General features: G+C 40.3%; 4 protein-coding genes across 4 annotated transcripts; 2 read left to right on the top strand and 2 right to left on the bottom strand.

Moving 5' to 3' along the window:
- The first annotated feature begins 1306 nt into the window (after window positions 1-1306).
- Window positions 1307-2572, top strand: LOC146499458 (uncharacterized). Its single transcript, XM_085138306.1, has 3 exons — window positions 1307-1702; window positions 2084-2320; window positions 2457-2572. Exons 1-3 carry the CDS (start codon window positions 1642-1644, stop codon window positions 2570-2572), a joined length of 414 nt encoding a protein of 137 aa, XP_084994432.1. The 5' UTR covers window positions 1307-1641.
- Window positions 2573-2725: 153 nt separating this feature from the next.
- Window positions 2726-4611, top strand: LOC146499457 (serine/threonine-protein kinase pim-2-like). Its single transcript, XM_085138787.1, has 6 exons — window positions 2726-2787; window positions 2926-2973; window positions 3058-3276; window positions 3366-3546; window positions 3633-3803; window positions 3893-4611. Exons 3-6 carry the CDS (start codon window positions 3097-3099, stop codon window positions 3982-3984), a joined length of 624 nt encoding a protein of 207 aa, XP_084994913.1. The 5' UTR covers window positions 2726-2787; window positions 2926-2973; window positions 3058-3096; the 3' UTR covers window positions 3985-4611.
- An 821-nt stretch (window positions 4612-5432) lies between these two features.
- On the bottom strand, window positions 5433-15598 carry def6c (DEF6 guanine nucleotide exchange factor c). Its single transcript, XM_085137849.1, has 12 exons — window positions 15146-15598; window positions 14365-14505; window positions 12911-13093; window positions 12037-12267; window positions 11800-11946; window positions 11616-11724; window positions 9552-9781; window positions 8780-8887; window positions 8352-8518; window positions 8031-8229; window positions 7841-7931; window positions 5433-6248 (listed from the first exon to the last, which is right to left on the bottom strand). The coding sequence occupies exons 1-12, from the start codon at window positions 15239-15241 to the stop codon at window positions 6046-6048; spliced, it is 1905 nt and encodes a 634-aa protein (XP_084993975.1). The 5' UTR covers window positions 15242-15598; the 3' UTR covers window positions 5433-6045.
- A 160-nt stretch (window positions 15599-15758) lies between these two features.
- LOC146499455 (tetraspanin-7-like) lies at window positions 15759-23384 on the bottom strand. The gene has a single exon (XM_085137850.1). It carries the CDS (start codon window positions 19395-19397, stop codon window positions 18303-18305), a length of 1095 nt encoding a protein of 364 aa, XP_084993976.1. The 5' UTR covers window positions 19398-23384; the 3' UTR covers window positions 15759-18302.
- Between the last annotated feature and the right edge of the window lie 236 nt (window positions 23385-23620).

The following is a 23620-nucleotide window of genomic DNA, read 5'->3' as shown; positions in this document are numbered from 1 at the left end:
CTTCTTTCATTTCAGACATCTTGAAAACAAGTTTTAACAAAGTCCTGGAGAAGTGCCCATTGCTGAAGGACCTCCTGCTTTACCCCTGGCTCAGATAAACTCCTCTCTGACACAAACACACACGCATGTTGAATTCACATCTTGCCATACAAATGTGATACAGTAACCAACTTTATTTCTTTCAGAAAAAAAGAAAATTGGGAGATTCAAAATTTTCCTCACAGTAATGTTTGCATCAGTCTATCAGATGAATCCCCTCCAAGTCCAATATTTACATCAGTTACAGTGATAATGCTTGGTGTCTACTTTCAGCCACTGCATTAGAATGCCAGGAATGAATCTCATTGAAATTGTAGCTGCATTTGCTATTTAATTTAATTGTCATGGATGATACACAGACAACCCAACAGCAAACAGAGGAAGACAATGGGCTTAAATACACAGAGGGATAAATGAGGGAATAAGACACAAGATGAGAGCACAGCTGCGAGAAATCACAAACAACAAGACCATGGGGAAGGAAAACTGAAAACACTAACATAGTCTAAGGAGCTTAGAAAGAAAACATCTGGACTCCTTTAAGTTGCTTGAAGATGTTCAAGCAAAGTTTAAGTTCCTTTCATCCGAGAAGGTGAAATGTCTTCAAGCAACTTCAAGTCCAGACGCTTTCTTTCCAAACTCCTTAGACTACAATGACCTGGATGACTGAGAACCTTCACAGACATGAAAACACTAACATAGCACACAAGACTATCAAAGTAAAACAACAAATAAGAGACTTTTACAAAGACACAGAGTGACAGAGACATGACTGACTGGGGAGAAATTGGGGAACATGGAAACAAGAATGACTAGACATGACACGTGGGACACAGGGGCAAGGCAAAGTAACAGAAACCTAAAGCCTAAGAATATAACACAAGAAGAAAACAATAAAGAGAACCAAAAACATACATAAGAATAATCAATTAATATAAATTAACAAACACAAAACACTGGGTCACAGACTCAGTACCATGACAGTTAAATGTACAATAATAAATACTTTAAATCAGATGACAATGTAGCTGACACTGTGTTTATTAGTGTGTGGTCAACCACAAATCTTCATACTGTCATCCATACATAATAATAATAATGGATTGGATTTATATAGCGCTTTTCAAGGCACCCAAAGCGCTTTACAATGCCACTATTCATTCACTCTCGCATTCACACACTGGTGGAGGCAAGCTACGGTTGTAGCCACAGCTGCCCTGGGGCAGACTGACAGAAGCGAGGCTGCCATATTGCGCCATCGGCCCCTCTGGCCATACATGATGTCTTTATACAAATGATGAAAGATAATGAAAGACACTGTTTAATTGATATGAAATGATTGAATTATATGAAATATTATGGCTTTGTCTGCCAGAGTGTTTTTCTGTAAACTACTTTGAACTACTGGCAGTCAGTGAAGTATCTGAAAGGCAAGATTCTATGTTGTGTTGCTGTAGTTTCCAGAGTTTACTTATAAAGCTCACTTACAGAATTCAGTTAGAAAAGTCAAGCATTTGAAGGACGCACATTTGAAGGAATATTAACTCAATATTAACTCATTACGGTTTACATTTTCGATTTTAAAAGTTCTCCGAAATTACAATGAAAAAGGAAACAAGAAAAATTACCACTCCAGCCGATAAGAAAGATTCAGGAGATCAAGGTAAGTAAAATAATAAAATAAAATCCTGGTAAAATCCAAATCCTAGAAATGTTGACACTGTGTGAATCATTTTTAGAGCAATTGAATCATATGTTTGATTGAAAATCGCTTTAATACAAGATGTCTAATCAAAGAAAGGTTATCAGTCTTTTGGTAAAATAATGTAATAAGTTTATTCAACAGTAAAAACAGACCAACAAGTGTCATCAAGATCTAAGACTTAGTAAACCTAGTATCAATTCGCACTGGTCAGTTTTTTTTATCCCAAGAATAAACTTGTAATAATTTAAGCAAAAGCAATTTCAAATTCTTTGCCATCAAAATGCTTCCAGTCCTGATGTCGGGGACTCTTTTTCACCACTGTGTTGGTGTCGTTTATAGATTGTAAGAACAGGACTGCTAAAAGAAAGGCCAGTCCTGAAAAGAAGACCCCAATAAAAAGGAGGAGGGTCGCTGAGCAGGCTGGTCCTTCCACCAGCTCAGATGTGGTCAAAGGAGGGAAGCGCAAGGTTGTGCAAGATGGAGAGGGCACAACAAAGAAAGCAAAGAAGGCTAAACTGCTTGACCATATGAGCGGTGACAAGGAGCAAGCATCTTCCTCGTTAGACTCTGGTAAAGGTAGGCTAATTAGTTGAATAAGTGGGTAGATTAAGTGTGGTTGGAAGGTTTAAGATATTGGTGTTTAGTGTTTGGGAGATATTTGTGTCTATCATCCAGTGAGCTGATGTGCTTTTGGTGTTTTCCACATCTCCAGACTTGAACAACAAACAGGTGTGCGCAAAAAATGGCAAAGGAAAGGCCGCGGGAGACAACAGAGAGTCACCCAAAAAAAAAAAAGGACAAAAAATCAGTGGCAGACCAAAAACGTAAGAAGCAAGCAGCCTGGGTTTTAGCCTTCAGGGGAAGGGCAAAAGGAACATCTAGGCTACAGAGGAGAGTAACTTGTGTCACAGCTGTAGTAAAACAAAATTTGCTGTTTTGTCTGTTCAGGTGAATTCCAAGCCAGATATGTGGAGGAGCACCGGCTCGGAGAAGGAGGCTGCGGAGCAGTGTTTTCTGGCTACCGGATAGAAGATCGTTTTCCAGTAAGTGTTCAGATGATGGTAGTAAGACAGGCAGTAACGCAGATAATGGATAATATCATAAACTGAGACGTGTGCTGTGTTTCCACCTTTCATTATGTCGTACTGAGGAAATGCTCACCAGTGCTCTGTATCTTTTAGGTTGCCATCAAACACATTCCCAAAAATAAAGTCTACTGCAGAGTGGCGGTAAGCGTCCAACACTTGAATCAGTTTTACATTACTGGATTGAATGCAGCGTTCCTCATCATCCACTTTGTTGTAATATTTCAGGATGAAAGCGGGAAGAAGCTCTCGGTGGAAGTGGCCATTATGCTTAAACTTGCAGGTGAAGCGGAAGGGTCAGTGGGAATATCAGCACCTGTGTCCTTGCTGGAGTGGTTCGACCTTGGCAAAGAGCTGATCCTGGTGCTGGAGAGACCTGTCCCCGCTGTGGACCTGCAAAAATACAAAGCAGAAAATGGAAGAACTTTACCAGAGGACAAGGCCAAGGTAGGTTGACTGGGAGAGCCTTAGACTGTACAGCATTCAATCAAGGCAGAAAAGCATTAACTCATTATTGTGTTTTTCATCTTTTCCAGGTCATTCTGAAGCAACTAGTTGATGCTCTAAAGGAACTTGAGGATAAACACATCTTTCATCGGGACATCAAGGGAGAAAACATTCTGATTGAGACCGGCTCAGATGTGCCTCGTGTTCGCATCATTGACTTTGGACTGAGCTGCTTTGTTAAGCAGCGATCTCTGTATCGCATCTTCTATGGTAACATATTCTGCTCCTGCTTTTCACAGATGTAACAATTTGTGTCTTTTGTTTTAGAAGAAATTGCAATTGTGTCTGTTTGTTAGGTACTCCTGTTCACAGCCCTCCCGAGTGGTACAGGAGGAGCTGCTACAGGTGTGGACCCACCACGGTGTGGCAAATGGGAGTGGTGTTGTATGAAGCGGTTCATGCACGGGACTTTAATACCGAGAGGTTCCTCACAAAGAAACTGAGCATCAAAAAGCATCTGTCCACAGGTAAGAAAACTTCACACTTCCACATTCACTGATGCCTTGGATCACTAGAACTATCATCTTCATCTTTTTGATCTTTTCTTTCTTTCAAGAATGCCGGAATTTCTTGGACGCATGTTTAACTAAAGTCCCGGAGAAGCGCCCAACACTGGAGGAGCTCCAGCTTCACCCCTGGCTAAGATAACACACACAAACACACAATTCACACCTTATCATGCAAGTGTGATACATTGTAGTAACTTCCTTTCTTTTTTCTTTTGGACAGGAATAATAATGGATTGGATTTATATAGCGCTTTTCAAGGCACCCAAAGCGCTTTACAATTCCACTATTCATTCACTCTCGCATTCACTCACTGGTGGAGGCAAGCTACGGTTGTAGCCACAGCTGCCCCCCTGGGGCAGACTGACAGAAGCGAGGCTGCCATATTGCGCCATCGGCCCCTCTGGCCAACACCAGTAGGCGGTAGGGTAAAGTGTCTTGCCCAAGGACACAATGACCAGGACAGAAAGCCCGGGGATCGAACCGGCAACCTTCCGGTTACAGATACGCTTCCCAACCCCCGTGGTCGCCCCGTGGAATAGATAGAATGGGACAATCTTAAAAAAAAAAAAATAAAAAATTTTGCTTTCTTGGAGTTCCTGTAACCCCCCCCAGCCATCCCAGGAAAGGGGATCTCTCTTTGAATGGGCTTTCCCGAGGTTTCTTCCCATCAATCTGGCCCCCTGGGGAGTTTTTTCTCGTCTTCATAGAGCGCTTGGGCTGGGTCAGGAGCTCCATCAAAACTGTCTTTATTTGATGACATTAACCCTGGAGAAAACCAATGGGGTCAGCTCTGACCCCATTATAAATCATAATATATCTTAAATATACAATTTCTACAGGATCTGGTATAACTTCATTATGCATAAAAGCTCCTGTGGATAATTACTCCTATTTGTAACTTTACACAAGAGAAAGTTTGCTGTCACACTATTTATAACAGGTTGGGTTTTGTCCTCTGAGTTGAGCCTTTGGTTGCAGTTTATTGAAGAATTTCCTCTAAAGTAGCTGTTGATGAAGATTTAAAGTCCTGTTTATATACAGAAATATGCTTTAGTTCATGTTTTTTTACATGTCTGCCTCAGTGGATCAATAGAAGATCTGGCACAGGAAACCAGATGATGAAAAAAGGGTATGAATACACATATATATCTATATCTATATAGATACAGATATACACACACACACACACACACACACACACACATACACAGGTTGCAACGTAGTATTTTAATTTTTTCTTAGCATTTCTTTAAAGTTTTGGTGCAAAAGAATACCTGCATTTGTGTGTAAAGAAATGTTACATATATACTAAAAACAGTTGGAAAAAAGAACTACAAATTTGGAAAGGAATTTATTCATGTTCTTACTCATAGATGGAGTACATGGTTTAAAAAACACTGAGGAAACAGATATGAGGCAGCTGTATCAACATAAAAACATTAATACAGTTAAAAATGAATAAAAAGTTGCACGCTTAAACTTATTTCTCTACAGTTTGTACAATTAATCCATGTAACAATAGGTTCTCTCTTAATATAGTAGTTAATTAAAATATTTTTACATAAAAATACATTTTTAAGTACTCTCCGGTGGAAGTCTGTTGTGGCTTATGTTTCTAAATGACACAATCATAAAGCAGCCCACAGAATATACAAATATGTCTTTGATAAGTGAATGTTGGCTCCCATTATGGCCTGTTAAGTTATTGCAAAAATAATTTACTGCATAATATGTCAGATTAGAACATGTTATAAGCACAAAACTGAAGGGGAAACAATAAAAACAAAAATTAAAAAACAAATACTAAATTAAGTTAAAGGATATTTCTTACTATACTATATAATTGTATAATGTTGCGTTTGATTGCAAAAGAAAACCCACCAAGAAAAAAAGAAAGAAAAAGAGAGAATAGAGTTTAATTTATTCAAAACACATTCTGGTCTTTTATTTAAGCTGTAGCGAGATTCAAATGGAGAAAAGAGAAAGAAAAATATTACAGATTTGTTTTATTAATCATGAATAAACTTTATTATACACAACTCTAAATTTCAGTTGGTCTTAGTCAGATGTGTTTTTAATTAAATTCTGCAACACTGTGCTCGCTGCCATCACTTTATATCTTAGTGTGCAATTCAAATATATACTTATTACAAAATTTTCCCCCCTTAACTCTTAACTCGCGTTTTTAAAATGTCTGTGATCATATTTGTCCGTTGACTTCTGTCTGGGCCTCGAACGATTCATCAGACAGGTTGGCAGCCTCCAACTGATGCTCCAGACTTTCATCATCGCCTCTATTCTGATCAACTCTTATCTTAAACTTAGTGATGAACTCATTACTGGCCAGCGCGCCCTCCTTTTTAGGGCATGTGCGCTTTGATAATAGGCGGCTTTCCAGTCGCTCTGCAAAGAAAATTCACAAAACATTTCTTATTTGGTGAGCTTGTTAACAAATTTTAGTTCAGTTTTGCTGAAAGTTATAGCATGCATCAGGTAAGAAGCAATTGGTTTTTAAAAAGCATATACATTCCCCAAAACATTTTTATTATGTGCATTTTGGAGAATAAAAGATTGTACACAATTTCCCTTTTTAAAGTAAAAAGATTATTCAAGTCTAATTCTTACTTATTCAGTAGATTAAAGTATTGAAACATCATTATTCATAAAATATGCACATTACAAAATTAAAGTTATTCAAAAATTACTCAAGTACTTACTCCAGTACTCACATTATTCAAGTAAATTTAATTTTTGCCAATGTAATGTCACATAAAATCTTAATCTGAATAAGGGATTTGAACCCCACACAGATGAGAGCTTAGCAGTGAAGCTCTCTCTTAAAATTTGAGTTATAAAGTCAGAAGTTATCACTGACAGAGATCCATGTTCTTTTAACATAAGAAAGAATATTTGCTGAAATTGACATTAATCCAAGCCCTTAAAACGCCATTTTGGATTAAGCATTTCCTTTTAGAAAAGTCTTCAATGAGCAGGAAGCTCCAGTACTGAAAAAAGGAGCCAACATCAACTGCTAAACGTGCTAAAAGTAAGTAAGTCCCCATAGACTCCTATGATCAAAACACATACAGTATAAAAGTTATAGGTTACAGATCTGAAAAGTAAAACAAATGTCAAAGTGCAAAAAGACTTATGGTCCCATAGAAGTCCATTCCATTTGCCTGGAATTAGGTGAACGCCTTTGTGACAAATTTAATGGCTCAGTCATTTGTTTCATGTCATATTTAATAAAAGACTGACATGGTGGCATGTTGAATTGTCCATTTTGCACATATATGGTCATTCTAAGCATCAGAAGGGGAAAGATCATTCTGGGAATGCCTACTGGCGAAGGATGAGTGACTGACAAGTCCAGTGTGTGAAGTTTAACTACAGTCTAAGGAGCTTGGAAAGAAAAGAATCTGGACTTCTTTGAGTTTCTTGAAGATGTTTCACCTCTCATCTGAGAACTGAAGAAGCTTCTTGAATGAGAGGTGAAACGCTCTTCAAGAAACTTAAAGAAGTCCAGATTCTTTTCTTTCCAAGCTCCTTAGACTACGATGACCTCAACGACTGAGAACCTTAACAGACAGTTCTTCCCTTCATTCATCATGCCTGATTTCAAAACACCAAGATGGCAGTCGTGAAAACACTCATCTTGAGTATTCATGGGACTACGGTGAGGTCACTTATGCCTCTCATGATGCTGTCCCAGACTTCAAAGCAGTATAAAACATGTTTGCAGCCTGTAACAACTGTGCATGCGGTTATTTTTCGTTTTAAGATTTCCGTGTTTAAATCATAATAAGATTTAGTTTTAATTTTAATTACCTTGAGGTGAGTCAGATTCTGGATCTCTTGACATGTTTGGGGGTAGGTGCCTTTTGTAGCATTTTAATGCAATTATCTGACAGATTATATGGTCTACGCTGTTATTAACTGTACTAACACTCTGTTCCAGAAGTCTGTGCTGCAAAGAGGCAAAGTGAATACCGCACCTGCAGGAGTAATGGGGGTCATCAGTCGGTTCAGCTGGATGTTCCAGTGCCGTACATGTTGACTGGCATTCCTCAGCTTCTCCTGAACCTCCTGGAAACAAAAATCATGCAGGCATCCTCATCAGTGTTGTTTTAGAAGAGCACTAAATAAGATGCTGCTCACAAAGCCAGTCAAAACAAACTTGTTCACCTCCAGACGCTGGTGGCTTCTTTGGCGAGATGCCTGCAGATCCTGGAGCTCCTGAGAGGCAGAGTTGAGGGCTGAGGGGGTGTCCTCATCGGGACTGCCATCTGACAGCTCCTGTATGGGGCTGAGGTTTTGCATTGTACGTTGCTGCTCCTGGAGGAGCTGGAAATGTTTCCTCTTTTCATCTTCAGCCTGCAGCAACCTGAAGGAGGGGAGAAAGGGAAGAAGCAACTGAAAATGTTAATACTTCTCATGGATATCTCAGATCTCCATCACAAATAAAATAATAAAGGGCCATAATAAGAGTTAGAAATCCATTGTTACCGCTCAAGCTCCAGTCTGGCCCTCTCCTCCTCCAGCCGAGCCTGGATCTCCATATTAAGGGCAACTTCCAGCTGCTGCTGTGTCAGCTCCAGCTCCCTGATCCTCTTCTTCTGTTGTTCAGCCTCCTTTTCCTTCACCTGCATTTCAGCCTGCATGCTGTCTTTTATCTATGCACACACACACACACACGCACACACACACACACACACACACACACAGTTACATAAACAGATGCACCAACAGAGCGGTATAAACTGACCTATTCCTGAATCACCTTTTTCTGGACTGTCATAACCATTTTTCCAAATCATTAAAGACTAGGTGTGAATTTTATAATGACAGTCAACATTTTGCTGCAGTTCTCAAAGATCAAAGTCAAGGAGAAAAGACTGTACATAATTGGTGTCAAGTGGAAAACTTTTTTTTACCATCTCAGCCTCTTTCAGCTGTCTTTCCAGTTCCATCTGCACCTCCCTCTGCTTCCTCCGCTCTCTCTCTTCTGCCTCCCTTCGGCGAGTTTCCAGTTCCCGTGCATGCTGTGAAACAGATGAAAAAGCCATTGTTTGGTTTGTGTTTTCACCTCTATCCAGCAGGTGACACTAGGCCATCAGCTTCGAGGTTCAACGTATTGTGCTTTTAGCGGTGCTCTTCTTGATAACTTGGTTGTAGTAAGTGGGTATTTGAGTTCATGTTGCTTTCCTTACAGCTTTAAGTAATCTGCTCATTCCGCTTTTGATCTTTGGCACCAACAAGTGATTTTTTTTCCCCAGAGAAGTGCTGCTCACAGGAGATTTCCTCCATTTCAGACCATTTTCTATAAACCCGTTAGATGGTTGTACAGTTTCTGAAATACTCAGACAAGCCTGTCCGACACAAACAACAATGCATGTTCAAAGTCATTTAAATCCACTTTGACCTTCAGCAGGTCGTCTTATTAACGTATACATGCCTAAATGCACTGAGCTGCTGCCATGTGATAGGCTGATTAGGTATTTGACCTAATGAGGAGCTCAACAGGTGTATCTAACAAAAATGTGGCCAGTGAGTGTACATGGTACTTTTTAAATGGACAAAATGAACTGCACTGGCAGCTGCCCAGTGCCACTATGAATTAGTTAAATAATCACTATCACGGATAGTTTGGTGCATGATGTAATTAAATAAATATTACAAAAAAAGATTCTTATAGCCCTCACTTACCTTGATAATGTTTTCAATCTCCAAGTCCTGTTTGTCTTTCTCTTTTTCTGTCTTCTCCGTCTCATGGATAGTCAAGTCATCAGATTGGCTGCCCCTGCTGCTGCAGCTGCTGCGGGCGCTCCGGCTGCGTTCCCGCTGACTGTTTTCCCGCTGGATCCGTCTCTTCAGTTTGAGTTCATGGTGAAGGGAAGACTTTCCCTCACTCTGAAGACGGAGGGCAGTTTGAATGGCTGAATAGTGAAAGAATACATAAAAATAGTAATGAAAGTTTGTTGCCTTGCTATAGAAAATGATATTCCTTTTATAGCTTCCCTCAGAAAAGACTTCTTGCTATGAGTTGCATCTTAGCAAACCCTCATCATCACCTTCATTATCACCTGGATCAGCTGCCACACTATCATTAATCTTTGCAGACACCACATTTGCTGCTATAAATAGAATGAACAGCCTACGAACAAAGCAAAGATATGAACTACATGTACACTTTGTTTTTACATGAGAAAGCCATGGCAGCATTCTTTCATGAAAAAAAAAGAAAAAAAGATGCATCTCAGTGTTACAAGACAGAGCTGTAAAAAAAAAAAAAAGTTATGTCCACTTTAACCCAAACTTTGTACTTCTTTGTCTTTTTTTGTAGAAGAGGTGTTTTGTGCCCCTCTGTCAGTGACCTCTTTTCAAATTACCAAGCTGTCTGAACCTATTATTCATGAAATGTGGCTTCTTATCTCAGTCACAATCGTAGGCAAACACAATTTGTTATTACAGGAAGCAGTAACTCACCAGTTAAATCTCATTTAGTATCAACAACCTCCATCACACCTTTTCTTGCAGCTGTTTAAGAGACTTGCATAACCTAAAATCATGATGCTCCCTGCACCATGCTTAATAGTGTTGTGCAGTGTTTTTGGTCATTGCTTCTTTTTTCTCAACTCTTAAAACTCCTTCTGATAAAAGGAGAAAGTCCTGGATTTTCTCCATTTGTAGACAGCTGCATTCTATAATGCTTCTTGTGGAAGTTAATGGCACTGAGTCATGGTTGAAAGCAGTTTTTATATAGTTACCAGACTTGTAGAGTTAGGTCCAAAATTTGTTGGACAGAGACCATTTTTGTGCTTTATCTCTGTCCAACACCACAGTAGATTTTAAATTAAACAATCAAGACGTGACTGAAGTGCAGACTTTCACCTTTAATTCAAAGGTTTTTGAAAAAATAATGCATTAACTCTTTAGGAATTACAGCCATTTTTAAACACAGTCCTCCATTTTCAAATGCTCAAAAACACCAATTGGCTAAAAAGCAGTTTCAGTGAGTCCCCCTGTTATTTTATGACAAATAAAGCAGACATAATATCTGTAATTTTAAAGAGGAGACCCAAAGAGATATCAGTGCAAATGAAGGAGGCCATCATTAGGCTGAAAACCTAAAATGTTAAAGTCTGTAATCAAGAGGTGCCTTCATGAATGGAAATACAGAGAGCTTACAACAAGGTCCAAAGCACTGGTTACGCTCAAGAACTGGAAGGTCAGGTTAAACATTACTAAGAATCTAAAAGAGCCTGCACAGTTATGAAAAATATTGTAAAGATGAAATTGAGTTTAACTTGGACATGTAGACAACGTCCTCTGTCAAACATGGTGGAGACAAAGAACTGAGTCACTAGTGTTTATTGAAGGTGTGACTGCTGATAGAAGTGGCAAGATGAATTGTGGAGTTTACAGGACTCTGCTCAGATTCACCCCAATGTTGCAGAACTGATTAGACAGCACTTCACAGTGCAAATGGATAATGACCCAAAACATCGAGGGAAAACTATTTTAGCATTATTGAGTCTGGCTGTAACTGTGACTTAGTCAACATTTTATAAGCTTCAGCTGACTTCCGAAAGTTTCCTTAATCACTGGCAAAAGAAACACAAATAATTAGCAACCAATGAAACAGAGATTGTTTGACAAGTGGCCTCAATATATCTGAAAGATCCTGGAATTATTTATATACACTATGATAAGCTTCAGTACATTTCAGCTACACTAAACCAATGAGCACACACATTATAAGTTACACACCTTGAGTCCACTCCACTTTCTGTTTCTGGTCAGGTGCGCTCATCTCGTAGGTTTTACTATGGGTTTTCACACAGAACAGACAGCGCTTCCCCTCCCTGTCTGGAATAGACTGAAACAGAAAAATGTGTGTAAGTCACAGCGTTGGTTGGTGAAGAGTTAAACATGCTGAGTTTTCCTCACTAACCTCTATGACACAGTTCTGATCCAGCTGGATCTCCCCTCTCTTGTCTTTTAAGTCCTCGCTGACATAGTAGGCCATGGAGGAGGGCTTCAGCACAAACCAGCGCTCAGTCCAATTCCTACGCACATGCCCCTTTTTCCACATGTAACCCTGCAAAACAAGGGATCAATTGAAGAACAAAGAAAGACAAAAATGTCAAGGGAGCAGTCAAATAGGCTCCAGTGACACAGCACAACTCACTCTCTTGAGAACACTGTGATAGATCTCCAGGAACACCTCATCTAAAGCCAGGCTGAAGGCCTCAGCGCTGGTGACGCTCAGCAGCCGGCCTACACTCATATCCTCCAGGAAGGTCCACACGGACATTCCCTCTTCCCACACTGTAGCATCCTGCGATAGTAAGTCCTCCATGGGCTTCCCATCCCACTCCTCGCTCATCGCAGTGGAGATTTTCTTGAGGAGATACTCTACCTAGAAGCATTCAAATATTTGTATATGAAACTTTTTGCACATCGCGAAAACCAAATATTAATGGCACCGACAATGCAAATACTGACTCAACACAGATTGTATTCTGTGGTTTTGTGATATCACTCTTCATGAGGAGCTCACTGAGTGACTTCTACAGAAGCCGTTTATTTTTATCTCTGTCGACAGGAAACCAAAAGCATTATGGAGGAAGTGCAGGAAGGAAGAGCCTCATTAACTAACTTACTTGCACTTGTATTTTCCTACTGAGAAAATCTTTAATGTCCTAACTCTGTCATCACACACAAATTATATTTCTTTTTGGGTATAGCAGTGTCTAAAAACTACAAGCGTTGCTGGTGTTTGTTCCTCTAACTCTCTTAAATTGTTTTTTTTTTTTAATTGGCTGGATTTCTTTTAAATCAAAAGTGAATTGTTTAACTTTTTGTACAATGTGTGTCCATTTTTGCATTTATAGCATACAAATGACTTAAAATATAATTACTGTGGATTTGAGCCTTTTCAAGAAAGCCCTAATGAATCAGGCCTCAAGCAGTTGCCTAAAATAAAATCCTCTCCAACTTTAAGTGTTTCTACAAATTCTCAGTGAACACATTTCACTCTCCTTACTCTTCATAACTGTTACCTCTTCTGGTATCATCACCAGTGGGTATCGGTCCTCTGACAGAAGGTTGAATAAACAGAAGAGCTTGAAGCAGTCCCTTTCCGATAGCAGTGTCCCCTGTGGCACCCTTCTGAAGTTCTTCTTCATGGTCATTGTCCAGCACAGGTCATCAAATTTCTCCTTATCAAACATCCCCTTTTTGACCTGGAAATGCAAAACTGGAAATGCTCTGAACTGAAACTAAAATTGCACTTTTTAAAACAGTTTTACAAAAGATTATTTGTTTCCTGAGGGGTGCGTTACGAAGGAAGTTCAACACTGCTTGGCTTTCTTATCATGACACTGGTTATCATCTTTCTCGATTAACTCACACTTTCTGCTTCAATCTCTGTGCACACTTATATAAAATGGGACTCGACTGAGCACTGCGTACTGCAGTCAGAAGAAACGGTTACAAAAATCTCTAAAGTTTATATAAATATAAAAGTAAAACACAACACTGCTGCTGCAAACATCACATCACTATAAGACTGGACTCTCACACACATCACATCACCACACGCACTCTGGTTTTTCTTCATGCACACTTCCTATAATTTATAATCTCTTTCTGCTATTTGCACATTTTTACTGTACATTTCTAAGTTAAATCTGTAAATTTTGTAATAACCTGTAAATTGTAAATACTGTAAAACCACTGTCATCTAATGGTCGGGCATTGCATTGCACAGTTACAAGCATTTCACCTCATGTCATACTGTGTATGGTTGTGTGTGTGACAAATAAAATTTGAATTTGAAATAAGACTGATTGCTTCAGAAGATCATTAAGTTACAATAACTCAGCTACAACTCTTAACAGTGTAAAAAAAGGACTTCAGCAGCATTGGCATCAAGCATAAAAATATCACCAGCTGAGTACATGGAAAATCCTGTGACAATGTGACACACATTTCCACTGCTATGTTGCTAGTGAGGTGCACTCATTTTGTTAGATACACCTGGCTTCTCATTAACACATATTTAATTAGCCAGTCACATGGCAGCAGATCAATGCATTTAGGCCTGTAGATATGATTAATATATATATGATTATATAAGGGCTATATTTTCCTCATCTCAATAAATCTCTTAACAAGCCTCTTAACAAGTCCAAAACCAACAACTAGTCGGTTCTGAATTTCTTTTTAAGTTAGCCGGGTACTGTAGGTTTTTGCAAGTGTTACTCAAAACTGAGTAAATACTGCATGAAATGGGAATGTCTTTCAACTGCAGATCGGCACACAGTACTGCACGATCAGCTGGCAAGCAATGTAAACATAAACTTAAGTTAATGATCGTGGTAATGAAGGAGCATGAGATCGAGGGTGAAGGTACTGCTCAGTGATGTGTTCGTAAGAGTTTTGAACAACATAAATACGAGTATAACTGCAGCTGAAGGAAAACCCTTTGCTTAGATTGTATTTTTTACACTACCTTATCCAGTATGTATTTGCTGAGGTAGGGCATGTAGCCATGATTAGACACTGGTCCATCATCATCATCCTGGAAATGCTGCTCCAGAGCAACGGGATCATGTGGGATGTTCAACACTGTGTACAAGTTGTGGGACAGCACCTGGAGAATTCAGACATTAAGCATAAGTGGATGGATAAAACTAAGCACAACTCCCGCACACTCCCTTGTTTCTTCACATATCAGCAAACAAACGCTCACAAGCACAGGCAGCTAGTCACCAGTGAGTAAGCATGTCAGGGCAGCTTTCTGCTATTTCCCTGGATTCTTCTAACCAAGGGGGGGTCAGTTAGGCATGTAGGGAGTGGAGGGAAAGCAAGTTAACAGGCAAAATGAAACCTACCGAGGGGAAAAGAAGGCAAAACATAATATTCGTCTTTTATTTAAAAACCCTGACAATTTTGTGTGGTATCAAGGCCATGATAAGGTTGGACTTTCACCTCCACTTTGAACAGGCTAAACGTCTGTTAATGTCTGAAAAGATCTGGATTTGAGTGCGAGCTTTTAATCTGTCTGCGTGTCTCATGTTCCTCTGATTACAACACGAATTCACGCACAGTATGCCACCACACGTACACACAACTACGTTTGAGTTCTGACTTTAGACAGAGTCGAAGTGATGACCAAAGTAAAACTGCAAGAATATAAAGCGTTTGCGTTTGTCTCTGTGCTCTGTCCAGCGGACGCCCCTCGGTCTCAGTTTCCTGATCTTAAAAACGTCTCGCACTAAAATTCTCCTTACCTTTAACTGCGACTTGGAAACTTTACCGCACTTCTCCACGTCCAGCGACGTGAAAGCGTACCAGATGGACTTCAGGAGTTCGGATTTTAGGTCCATTTTTTGGAGACCGCCGGGAACGCGCAAAACTACATTTCCGAAGCGGTGCGCAGCGGCTTTTTACGCAGCCACGGGTGAGCGCCCGTGTGGTGAGAACAGCCAAGCAAAATGTGGAGCAGAGCACTCACTGCGGTGCAAACGACAAAGGCCTAAAGTATCAGATGTGGTGCAGACTTAAAGAGGCGGAGAGCCGAAACAAAACCTGGAGCACCACACGGTCCTCCTCCCTTCTCATAATTCAACAAAAACGATTTAAAATAGTGGGGAAAAAAGCAGACATGAATGGATCTCGACAGTGTGAATACATTTACGTGATGATTTCACACTACATGTATTCACAGAACTGTATCTAAGGTATTTCTCCTGAGAGGGTGTGCTCCTGAATTCCTCAAAGCACTGCCAAAAACCAAAACCAAAGAGGAGGAATCCTGTTGTTATCCGATTCAGGAGACTTGCTAAAGGACACACCCATCTTGGTATAGAGCCCAAGGCCACATTTGTTTGAGTAGGTTAAAAATCTTAAAGGTTTGGGGGTTCCACAATATGTAGCCTGTGGCAAGGCTGAAGCACTTGAGCTTAATATTAGTAGTAGCAGTAAATGTTTTATTATTTAGCTCAATGACTACGGATTATTTTCCCACTTTTCATGTTGTGTTTATGTGCATAACTTGCAGACATTTATTTTTGTATTTGGTGAGCCTTTGATTTCATGCAATGGCATTAAAAAAATCGTGTATGCTGGGTTCAGACCTTTGATTCAATTCAAATGAACTAGAAATAGAGCATAAAAAGTTTGGCGTTTGTCTGAATTCAGGTGTCCAAATCTCTCTCAGAGCTCCTCTCTGGTTTGATTAAACTGGAGGTGGAGGCATGGCCTAACCTCGGGCAAAATAGGATACAACAAGCACAGCCTAATCAGACAGAAACCTTATTAGAGCACAATGTAGGCTAATCAATAGCATAATTAGGTCATGAAAATGGTTGTCATTGTTCAGAGGTCATAGCCTAAAGTCTCTCTACATCTAACAGTCATAGATGTTGGTTTTAAGGTAAATGTAGGGGTAGAGTATGAAAGACTTGATCACAATTTCCATTTCCATAATTTATTATTTTGTGCTCCATAGACCAATCGATGCTGGCTCAGGGTGCTCTGTTTCATCGCCCTCAGCTGTGCATATGCTGTATATGCTGCACTCTGTTATCTCCCTTCAAGGGCAGATCTAATCACCATCGTCTCAGGTGCACAGCAGAAATGAGATGTCACTCAGTTAGCAATAATTCAGATTTGCGTGGCCAGAGGTCCCAGCCATGATCTACTTCTCAATGCAACGAGAATTTCCTGCTTTGGCACACCTTCAGCATGACCTTCCCAACGAAATAAAGACATAGAGCTGCTTCTATAGCTCTTTAAAATGCATGCAAACAGTTCCCACATTAAAGATGAAGGCTATAAATCAACATTAAAGAGAAAGAAAAACACATTCGAACCCCAAAGAGCTTCACAACATGTTTATTATGCATGAATTCTTCATTACCAGAATTTATACATTTAACATAATTGAGGATAGCAGACTGTGGCAATCAACATTATATCCCATATTTAGGCAAGTGTTTTCTTTGTTTATTGTTTACATAAATAGTTTACAGAGTAGGTCATGCTTGCTTGCAGAGCTGGTAATCATATACCAGTTATGCATTATTAAATAGGGAACGTTTATCATATATTACATTAATAAGAACAATAAAAAGGAAGAAATGAGGAGATGCACCATAATGAGAAGGCTGAAAGGGTTTCATATAATTTCAGTGCATAGTAATACTAAAACATGTACAGTAAAACACATTCACATTCATCTTATTGAAATACTTTCTTTATAACGTTGCATATGTCTCACACGTATAATGCTAAGCTAAAAATCTAAGAAGAAGAGCAAGACAAATGTTTATATAACCCAACTTTTTGCTGTTGCTTGTTGTTTCATGCCAGTAGTGTGTGTTTCTAGTCATACCTTTCAATGATGTGCTTTGGAACAACACAGTGACATCTGGAAGAAACTGTTTGAAAGCAGTCATAATTTAATAAACTCTCTAACCAAAGCTCTCGACACAGTGGAAATTAGTACGCACTACTGGGTGTAAAAACAACACAAAATACCAGACAGTAATATTAATCTCTTTTTAAAGCACCAAAACCAGCGCAGAGTGATCTCTGAGATGGGAAAACTAAATGAAGTAGATACAAACATCTGTGAGCACAGCCAGACTAAACGATCAAAGTGGAAAACAGCTGGTGAACATTCCTGTGCATTTAGGACTGAGGTGTGCCAGAGGTGAAAAGGTCCAAGGATCAAGTATGTAACACAGAGAGGTATATTATTTCATGCCATCATTTAAATATTTCTTAATTAATTCATACAGCAAAAAGGAGAAAATGTCTCACTGTACTGCCACCGGGTGAGATCTGAAGTCTGTTACGCAAACCCACTTGTTCCTACGCTGTTGCATGTAGCACAAAAAACATTACATGAGAAGACAACCTCCATTATTCATGCTGAGGCCAGTGAGTGTAATACAGCTGCAAAGGGAAAAGCGACGCACAAAAGTAGTAACTTGACTGAAACCGCTGAAGGATAATATAAGAAGAAGATTAAAGTTGCAATATGCATTTACTTCATCTTAAAGTAAATGTTAACTACACAATTATCAGTTTGGTAATCTATAGAGTGCTCAGCCCCAAGGTATTAAATTTTTCAGGAAAATGCCCGATTTTGCAATGCAAAGAGGAAAAAGAGCATATTGACTTCCCTGGCAGCTATCTGTAGCTTCCCTCATCTAGCTGTAAAGAAGGACAGTGAAGGAATTTAAGCAATGTGCTGGATTTCTGAACACAAGTTTGGACCTTCAACTGTTTTGTCTCAGAATTTGTCAAAGAATCACGTGTCATATGTTTGAGTAACTTTTAGTGTTATATATGTCCTACAAATTCCTGGGGTTTTTCAAACTTCCCAACTCTATTAAACTCAAATGGCCAATCCACCAGCTAGCCTTAGTAATTAGAGTATTAATGTGCTACTACACGTCCATGCTGTCTCGGTGCCAGTTTATTGGCTAACAGACAAGCCAGGGCAATGCCTCCAATCTGTGTGAAGGCTAACCCCAGCACAGTAGCAGCAATATGGAAGACATTGTCATTGACCAAGCTGAAGACTTTGCGGAAGCAGCCATGCGGATGGATCCCCGCGGCAGCCACACCGTCACCGTCATCTGCCAGAAGAGGCCGATTCTTGCAACCCTTTCGCCTCACACAGCAGCTGTCGGGCAAAGACACCGAGGTGCCGTTCTCAATGGGCAGGAAGTTCATATGCTGGATAGCCCAGTCAGACACAAGCCAGTCGCGCCAACCGTCAGCTCCACAACACTTCAGAGCCCTCTGAAGGCTGTCTAGAGCATCAGCACGGCCTTCATCCTCTGTGTAGCCCGCCACTGCTCGCTGTAAACCACTGCGAAATCCACCAGCAATTTCTTCACGGTAGAAGAGGCCCGAGAGTCCTGCTGCCAAACCGGCTACAAGTGCAGCAAGCTGAAAGAAGCCGTAAGCCCTTAGCACGCAAGGCAGGTTTGCAGCCACCCCCAGGCAACCCAGGAAGCCCCATGCTGTGATGGCCGCACCTGTGGACAGAAGGATGAGCGGGGCATTGGGGTAGCGGTTGGCGGAGAGCATCATGTAGTCTGCCAGGGAAATTTGAGCCCACACACCCAGTGTGAAGATAGCCAGTCCAGCTGCCCAGAAGAGGCAGCTGAAGGCTAGGAGACCCAGACGCAAGAGGTGCATGACTCCCACGGAATGGCAGCAGGGTGGGCCAGCACCCACAGGTGGAGGAGCAGGGGGCGCCAGGGAGGCTTCTGAGCACACGGACAAGGAGAGACGCTGCTGTTGCTGCTGCTGCTGCAGGCGGAGCTGCTCCTCTTGACCTTGGTATGGAGGCAGCAGGTAGCCAGGGATGGCAGAGGGTCGACGAGGAAGAGGAGGCGGAGTCAGCAGGTCAAGACTCCGTGAAGACAGTCGTCGCACAGCTAGCTGCTCATGCTCCCAGTCCAAAGCTTGTCTGCTGGGACTCGGCCGAGCCGACAGCGAGTCGTAAGGCAGTGCACTCATAATCCTGGCTTTATCTACTCACTTCTCTCTCCGTTACACTCTCCCTCTCTCCTCCTTTTTCTCCTATCAGTGCCTTCACCCTCGTCCTCCTGCAACACACACAGCTGTTCTCCCAAAGCTTTATGACTGTTTATTAATCCGCCACCAGCAGAACCATTGCCAACTGGACTGTAAATCACACTGACGGGTGCGCGTTGAGTCGTTATCTGCATCCGCAGCTGCCTTGTTTCCACCTTATTTATCTGTTTATTCTGAAGGTTCTTTCCACCTGCTTGGTCACCAGTCCTCCAAAGTCCTCCGCTGACAGTCACATCCAGACATCTATCTGTTCGCAGCTGCCCTGATCAAGAGAAGAGGTGATTGCAGGGGGAAATGACCGAGAATCAACCAATGCACACCCTCTCTCGGCGTGGAGGAGCCATCCCTTCGACTTTTACAGTTTTCCATTTGTAGAATAAATGATTCCAGGATAAGTGCAGTAAAAGGTTATTTTTAAAATCTTAAAAGACCCTTAGGTACTACATATTGTTTTTTAAAATACAAACAAGTCTATTCTGCTTCATCAGGACTGCACTAGTGTTATTATTGTAGCACAAAAACACTGATATTTATGTATTTTAATGATGTTCAATAGAAAAAACAAACATAAAAATATAAAGTGAGTAAAAGGCAAGTTAAAAATAGAAACCCACTACCTCACCTACTATTATTCTGCTTCAGTTAGTCTCCCATTAATATGACAGGGACATTTTTATTCTGGTGACTCCTGCTTGGCATGCCCTCTCCACCAATCACCTACCTGCCTAGTCAGAGCTAATGAAAACATCTCGGTTAATTAACCACATTCAACTTCCTCTTTTTATAAGGATAACCATAATACTGACATAATGACAGAGGGGGAATACCCAGAAAAAGTGGCAGGAGAAGACTGATCTCATTTTGTGGCAGTTTGGGATCTAAGCCAGTTTTGCTTTTTTTTCTTCTTCTTCTTTTTTTTTTACACATCATTTTAAACTTCCCTGTTGAGGGCGCTTTTACATAATACAGGCTTATTATTATTATTTTTTAAATCAAAATTTCTGGAAGAGCCTTGGCCTTTTTAGTAATGAGCCTCTGAATTGTCCTAGAAATCTTTGCAGAGATAATGTTTCCCTAATGCTGATTTAAAAAAAAAAAATTCTTTAAATCTTAGAGAAATTGTTTTGGTGTTTGAAATACTTTGACCAAAGTATAAAAAAATTACAAAAGCTGTGGACTACATCCAAAAAGAAAAAAAGAAAGAAAAAAAAGATTTGAATATCGTCGAATGTCGTTCTACTTTTACCAAATTTTAGTGCGACTGAGATAAAGTGAGACTGACTGGTGACTTCAAACATTTTGTAATTTATAGGATGTTAAAAATGGCCAAAAATCTACACACCACTTACTTCTTATAAAATATAAATCTTTTCATGTTTTCGACCATCACGCCAAGTGGCCATCTGCACGCAGAGAGAAACATAACACAGCCAATCTCAGATCTCCTGGGATCTGTGGTGAGCGCAGGAATGTGACACACCTGTTTTGTCATGGCTGCCGAGGCGAGCCGTGTGGTGTTGGAGGAAAGGAGGACCCAAAATGCAGGTGATGACTGATGATTCGAGTGATGTTTATTTACAGGGTGGTGTAGTGGCAAACAGGCAGTGAGGGATGACAGGGAACTAAAGAAACTTAAACAGGAAAAACGAAATAACAAACCTGAGAACATACGAAACGGGGGGAGAGAGGCAGAGAGCCGCAGACGAGGGACAGGACACCGTGGAACACAGACAAACTGGCAACAGGCAGGAGAACACACAGGGCTTAAATACACACAGCAGTAATCAGGGGATGAGAGACAGGAGGGCAACACACCTGGAAGAAGTCAGAGCTGACGGGACGGGGAAAACGTAAAATGAACACACTCACACGAGACAGGGACCTTCAGAATAAAACAGGAAACTCAGACACAGAGAACAGACAGATTCACAAACAAACAGTGTGACTCCATAAACAGACAGAACACAGAAGTGGGACCAGAGTAAGCACAGAACAGAAACCTAACAACCGGCAAATCATAACAGAATACATACTCAGGAGCATGTAGAAACATAAGCAGCATAAAGATACACAAAACACTGAGTCGGCAGACTCAGGACCATGACATGTTTACGCTTTTACAGATACCTTTGTTTGGGAACTATCCACAGACCAAATTAAAGAGGGGCCAGGCCACGCTGATTAAAAAAACAAAACAAAACAAGTATTAGTGTTCATTTTCAAGTCAAAAATTCTATTTTAAGAATAAAGTGGAAATAATGAAATTAGAAAGAAAGTTTTGTCACAGTCTGGGTGCGCAAATCATGTGGAGTAAGGATGAGGACCCAAAATTTGAGTCCCAAATGCAGATAAAGAGAGGCTGAAACTGAATCTTAACAAAAGGTAAGCTGAGACTAGAGCAACTAACTTCAACTGGGTGAAATTAAACACTAAGGGTGTGGTACATAAAGAACATAGAAAAACCTAAAACCTGGAACATAGAAGGAGCCAGACAGACAAAAAATGCACTAAAGGACAAAGGAAAACTGACACTATATAATAAATTTCCCACATGTGGGACTAATAAGTTATCTTATCTTATCTTATCTTATCTTATCTTATCTTATCTTCACATCAGGGTGATATAGGGAAGTGGATGGAACACAGAGGAACAAAGCTGGAATTAATAGACATAACGAGATGAGGGAAGCAAAATTGAACACACTGAACACAGAGCAAGAGACTAGCACGATAAAACAGAAAACACACTGAGAAGAAGACACGCTTGACACTGGGGCAGTCAGAGAAACAGATATAGGAACAAAACAGACAGGAGAAAAGACCAAATGAGTTAAAACATGAAGACATGAGTGTCTAAACATGAAGTACGGAACACAGGGGAGGTATGGCAACAGAAACCTGAAGATTAGAAAATGTACATTGCTAACATTAGCTAAGATGGCTAATCAAGTTGTTTCATCTACATGAGGCACTTTGTAGAGCGTATAGCAACCATGGCAGTTGTTTGACTTAGAACATCAGGTTTAATCTCCACAAGATTTTATTTCTTAATTAGGCTCTAATGCTCAGCTGCAGATGTCACTCATTGCTTTTACATATTTCAACTCTTTAGTGTTAGCATTTTGGCTATCACTTTGTTGTGTTTTTGAACCATGAAGCGACCATATTAGGATGAAAGAGTGGAGTGCTATAATATGCGCTAATGCTAGCAATCTTTAACTTTAGACAAAGCACAGATACACAGACAGCATCTGCTAAGTAGTGCTAGAATTTCACTCACCACTAGTGAAGGTTTTTGGATGGTCTGGACTACAAAGTAAGCATCATATGCCATTACTAAAGGACAGTGTTGGGACTAACGCGTTATTAAGTAACGCGTTACATTAACTACGTCATTATTGTGGTAACGAGCACGGTAGTTATTATGCCAAAATCAGGAACGCGTTAGTCGTTACTGGGATTTAGATAGGGTCGTTACCCGTTACTTCGTGTGGTGGCTATCGCGGAGCTTCCACAGATTCTGTAACATTAGCAAGTGGTGGAGGCCAGCAGGTGGAGGAGGGAAAGGGGACGCAGAAAGAAAAGAGACCCGAGGCGGCCGTCGGTGTTGTGCCAAAAAGTGATTGTCTGCCAAAAAGTGATTTCCGGTATTTGCCAAAAACTGATTGCTCGTATTTAAACTGCTATAAGTAACTTGTTGGGCTATAATATGTGAAACATATATTAAATGCATCCCTCATGGATGACATAAAGTCATATTGAGCCACAAACAACATTCGTGTAACAAGGTCGAAGCCGCAATCAGTTTTTGGCAGTGACTTTTATATAACCTTTATTTATGCAGTTAAAAAATATCATTAACATTAAAAATGTCTTTTGTAAGAAGTAGTTGAACAGCAGAAATTGCAGCAAATATTACAATAGTTCTGTAAAAATATTTTCAGCGAGGATAAAGGACCGGATTGGTTATAATGTAAGTACAATAACACAGAGCTGTAAAGATACTTGAAAAAAACAGATAATTTTTTAATTCTATATATAATCCCTTTGTAAACGCTGTTCATCGAAGTCTATTTACCAACATACATAAAGATATTACACATAAAAAATACACGGAAACATTGGAAATCAGTTTTTGGCAGGCA

The sequence above is a fragment of the Neolamprologus multifasciatus genome, chromosome 17 (genome assembly GCF_963576455.1).
Source record: "Neolamprologus multifasciatus chromosome 17, fNeoMul1.2, whole genome shotgun sequence".
Classification (NCBI taxonomy): Eukaryota; Metazoa; Chordata; class Actinopteri; order Cichliformes; family Cichlidae; genus Neolamprologus; species Neolamprologus multifasciatus.
The sequence above is the reverse complement of the archived record's forward strand: the minus strand, read 5'-3'. Positions and strand labels throughout refer to the sequence as shown.

Excerpts from the sequence above, each read along its gene's own strand:
- def6c (XM_085137849.1), bottom strand. The coding sequence starts at position 15,241 with ATGGACCTAAAATCCGAACTCCTGAAGTCCATCTGGTACGCTTTCACG. Across the intron at positions 11,947-12,036 it reads ATCACAGTGTTCTCAAGAGA|GGTTACATGTGGAAAAAGGG; the intron begins GTGAGTTGTGCT and ends CTTGTTTTGCAG. Across the intron at positions 8,519-8,779 it reads AGCTGAAAGAGGCTGAGATG|ATAAAAGACAGCATGCAGGC; the intron begins GTAAAAAAAAGT and ends GTGTGTGCATAG.
- LOC146499455 (XM_085137850.1), bottom strand. The coding sequence starts at position 19,397 with ATGAGTGCACTGCCTTACGACTCGCTGTCGGCTCGGCCGAGTCCCAGC.
- LOC146499458 (XM_085138306.1), top strand. The coding sequence starts at position 1,642 with ATGAAAAAGGAAACAAGAAAAATTACCACTCCAGCCGATAAGAAAGAT. Across the intron at positions 1,703-2,083 it reads GAAAGATTCAGGAGATCAAG|ATTGTAAGAACAGGACTGCT; the intron begins GTAAGTAAAATA and ends TGTCGTTTATAG. Across the intron at positions 2,321-2,456 it reads CTCGTTAGACTCTGGTAAAG|ACTTGAACAACAAACAGGTG; the intron begins GTAGGCTAATTA and ends CCACATCTCCAG.
- LOC146499457 (XM_085138787.1), top strand. The coding sequence starts at position 3,097 with ATGCTTAAACTTGCAGGTGAAGCGGAAGGGTCAGTGGGAATATCAGCA. Across the intron at positions 3,277-3,365 it reads TACCAGAGGACAAGGCCAAG|GTCATTCTGAAGCAACTAGT; the intron begins GTAGGTTGACTG and ends CATCTTTTCCAG. Across the intron at positions 3,804-3,892 it reads CAAAAAGCATCTGTCCACAG|AATGCCGGAATTTCTTGGAC; the intron begins GTAAGAAAACTT and ends CTTTCTTTCAAG.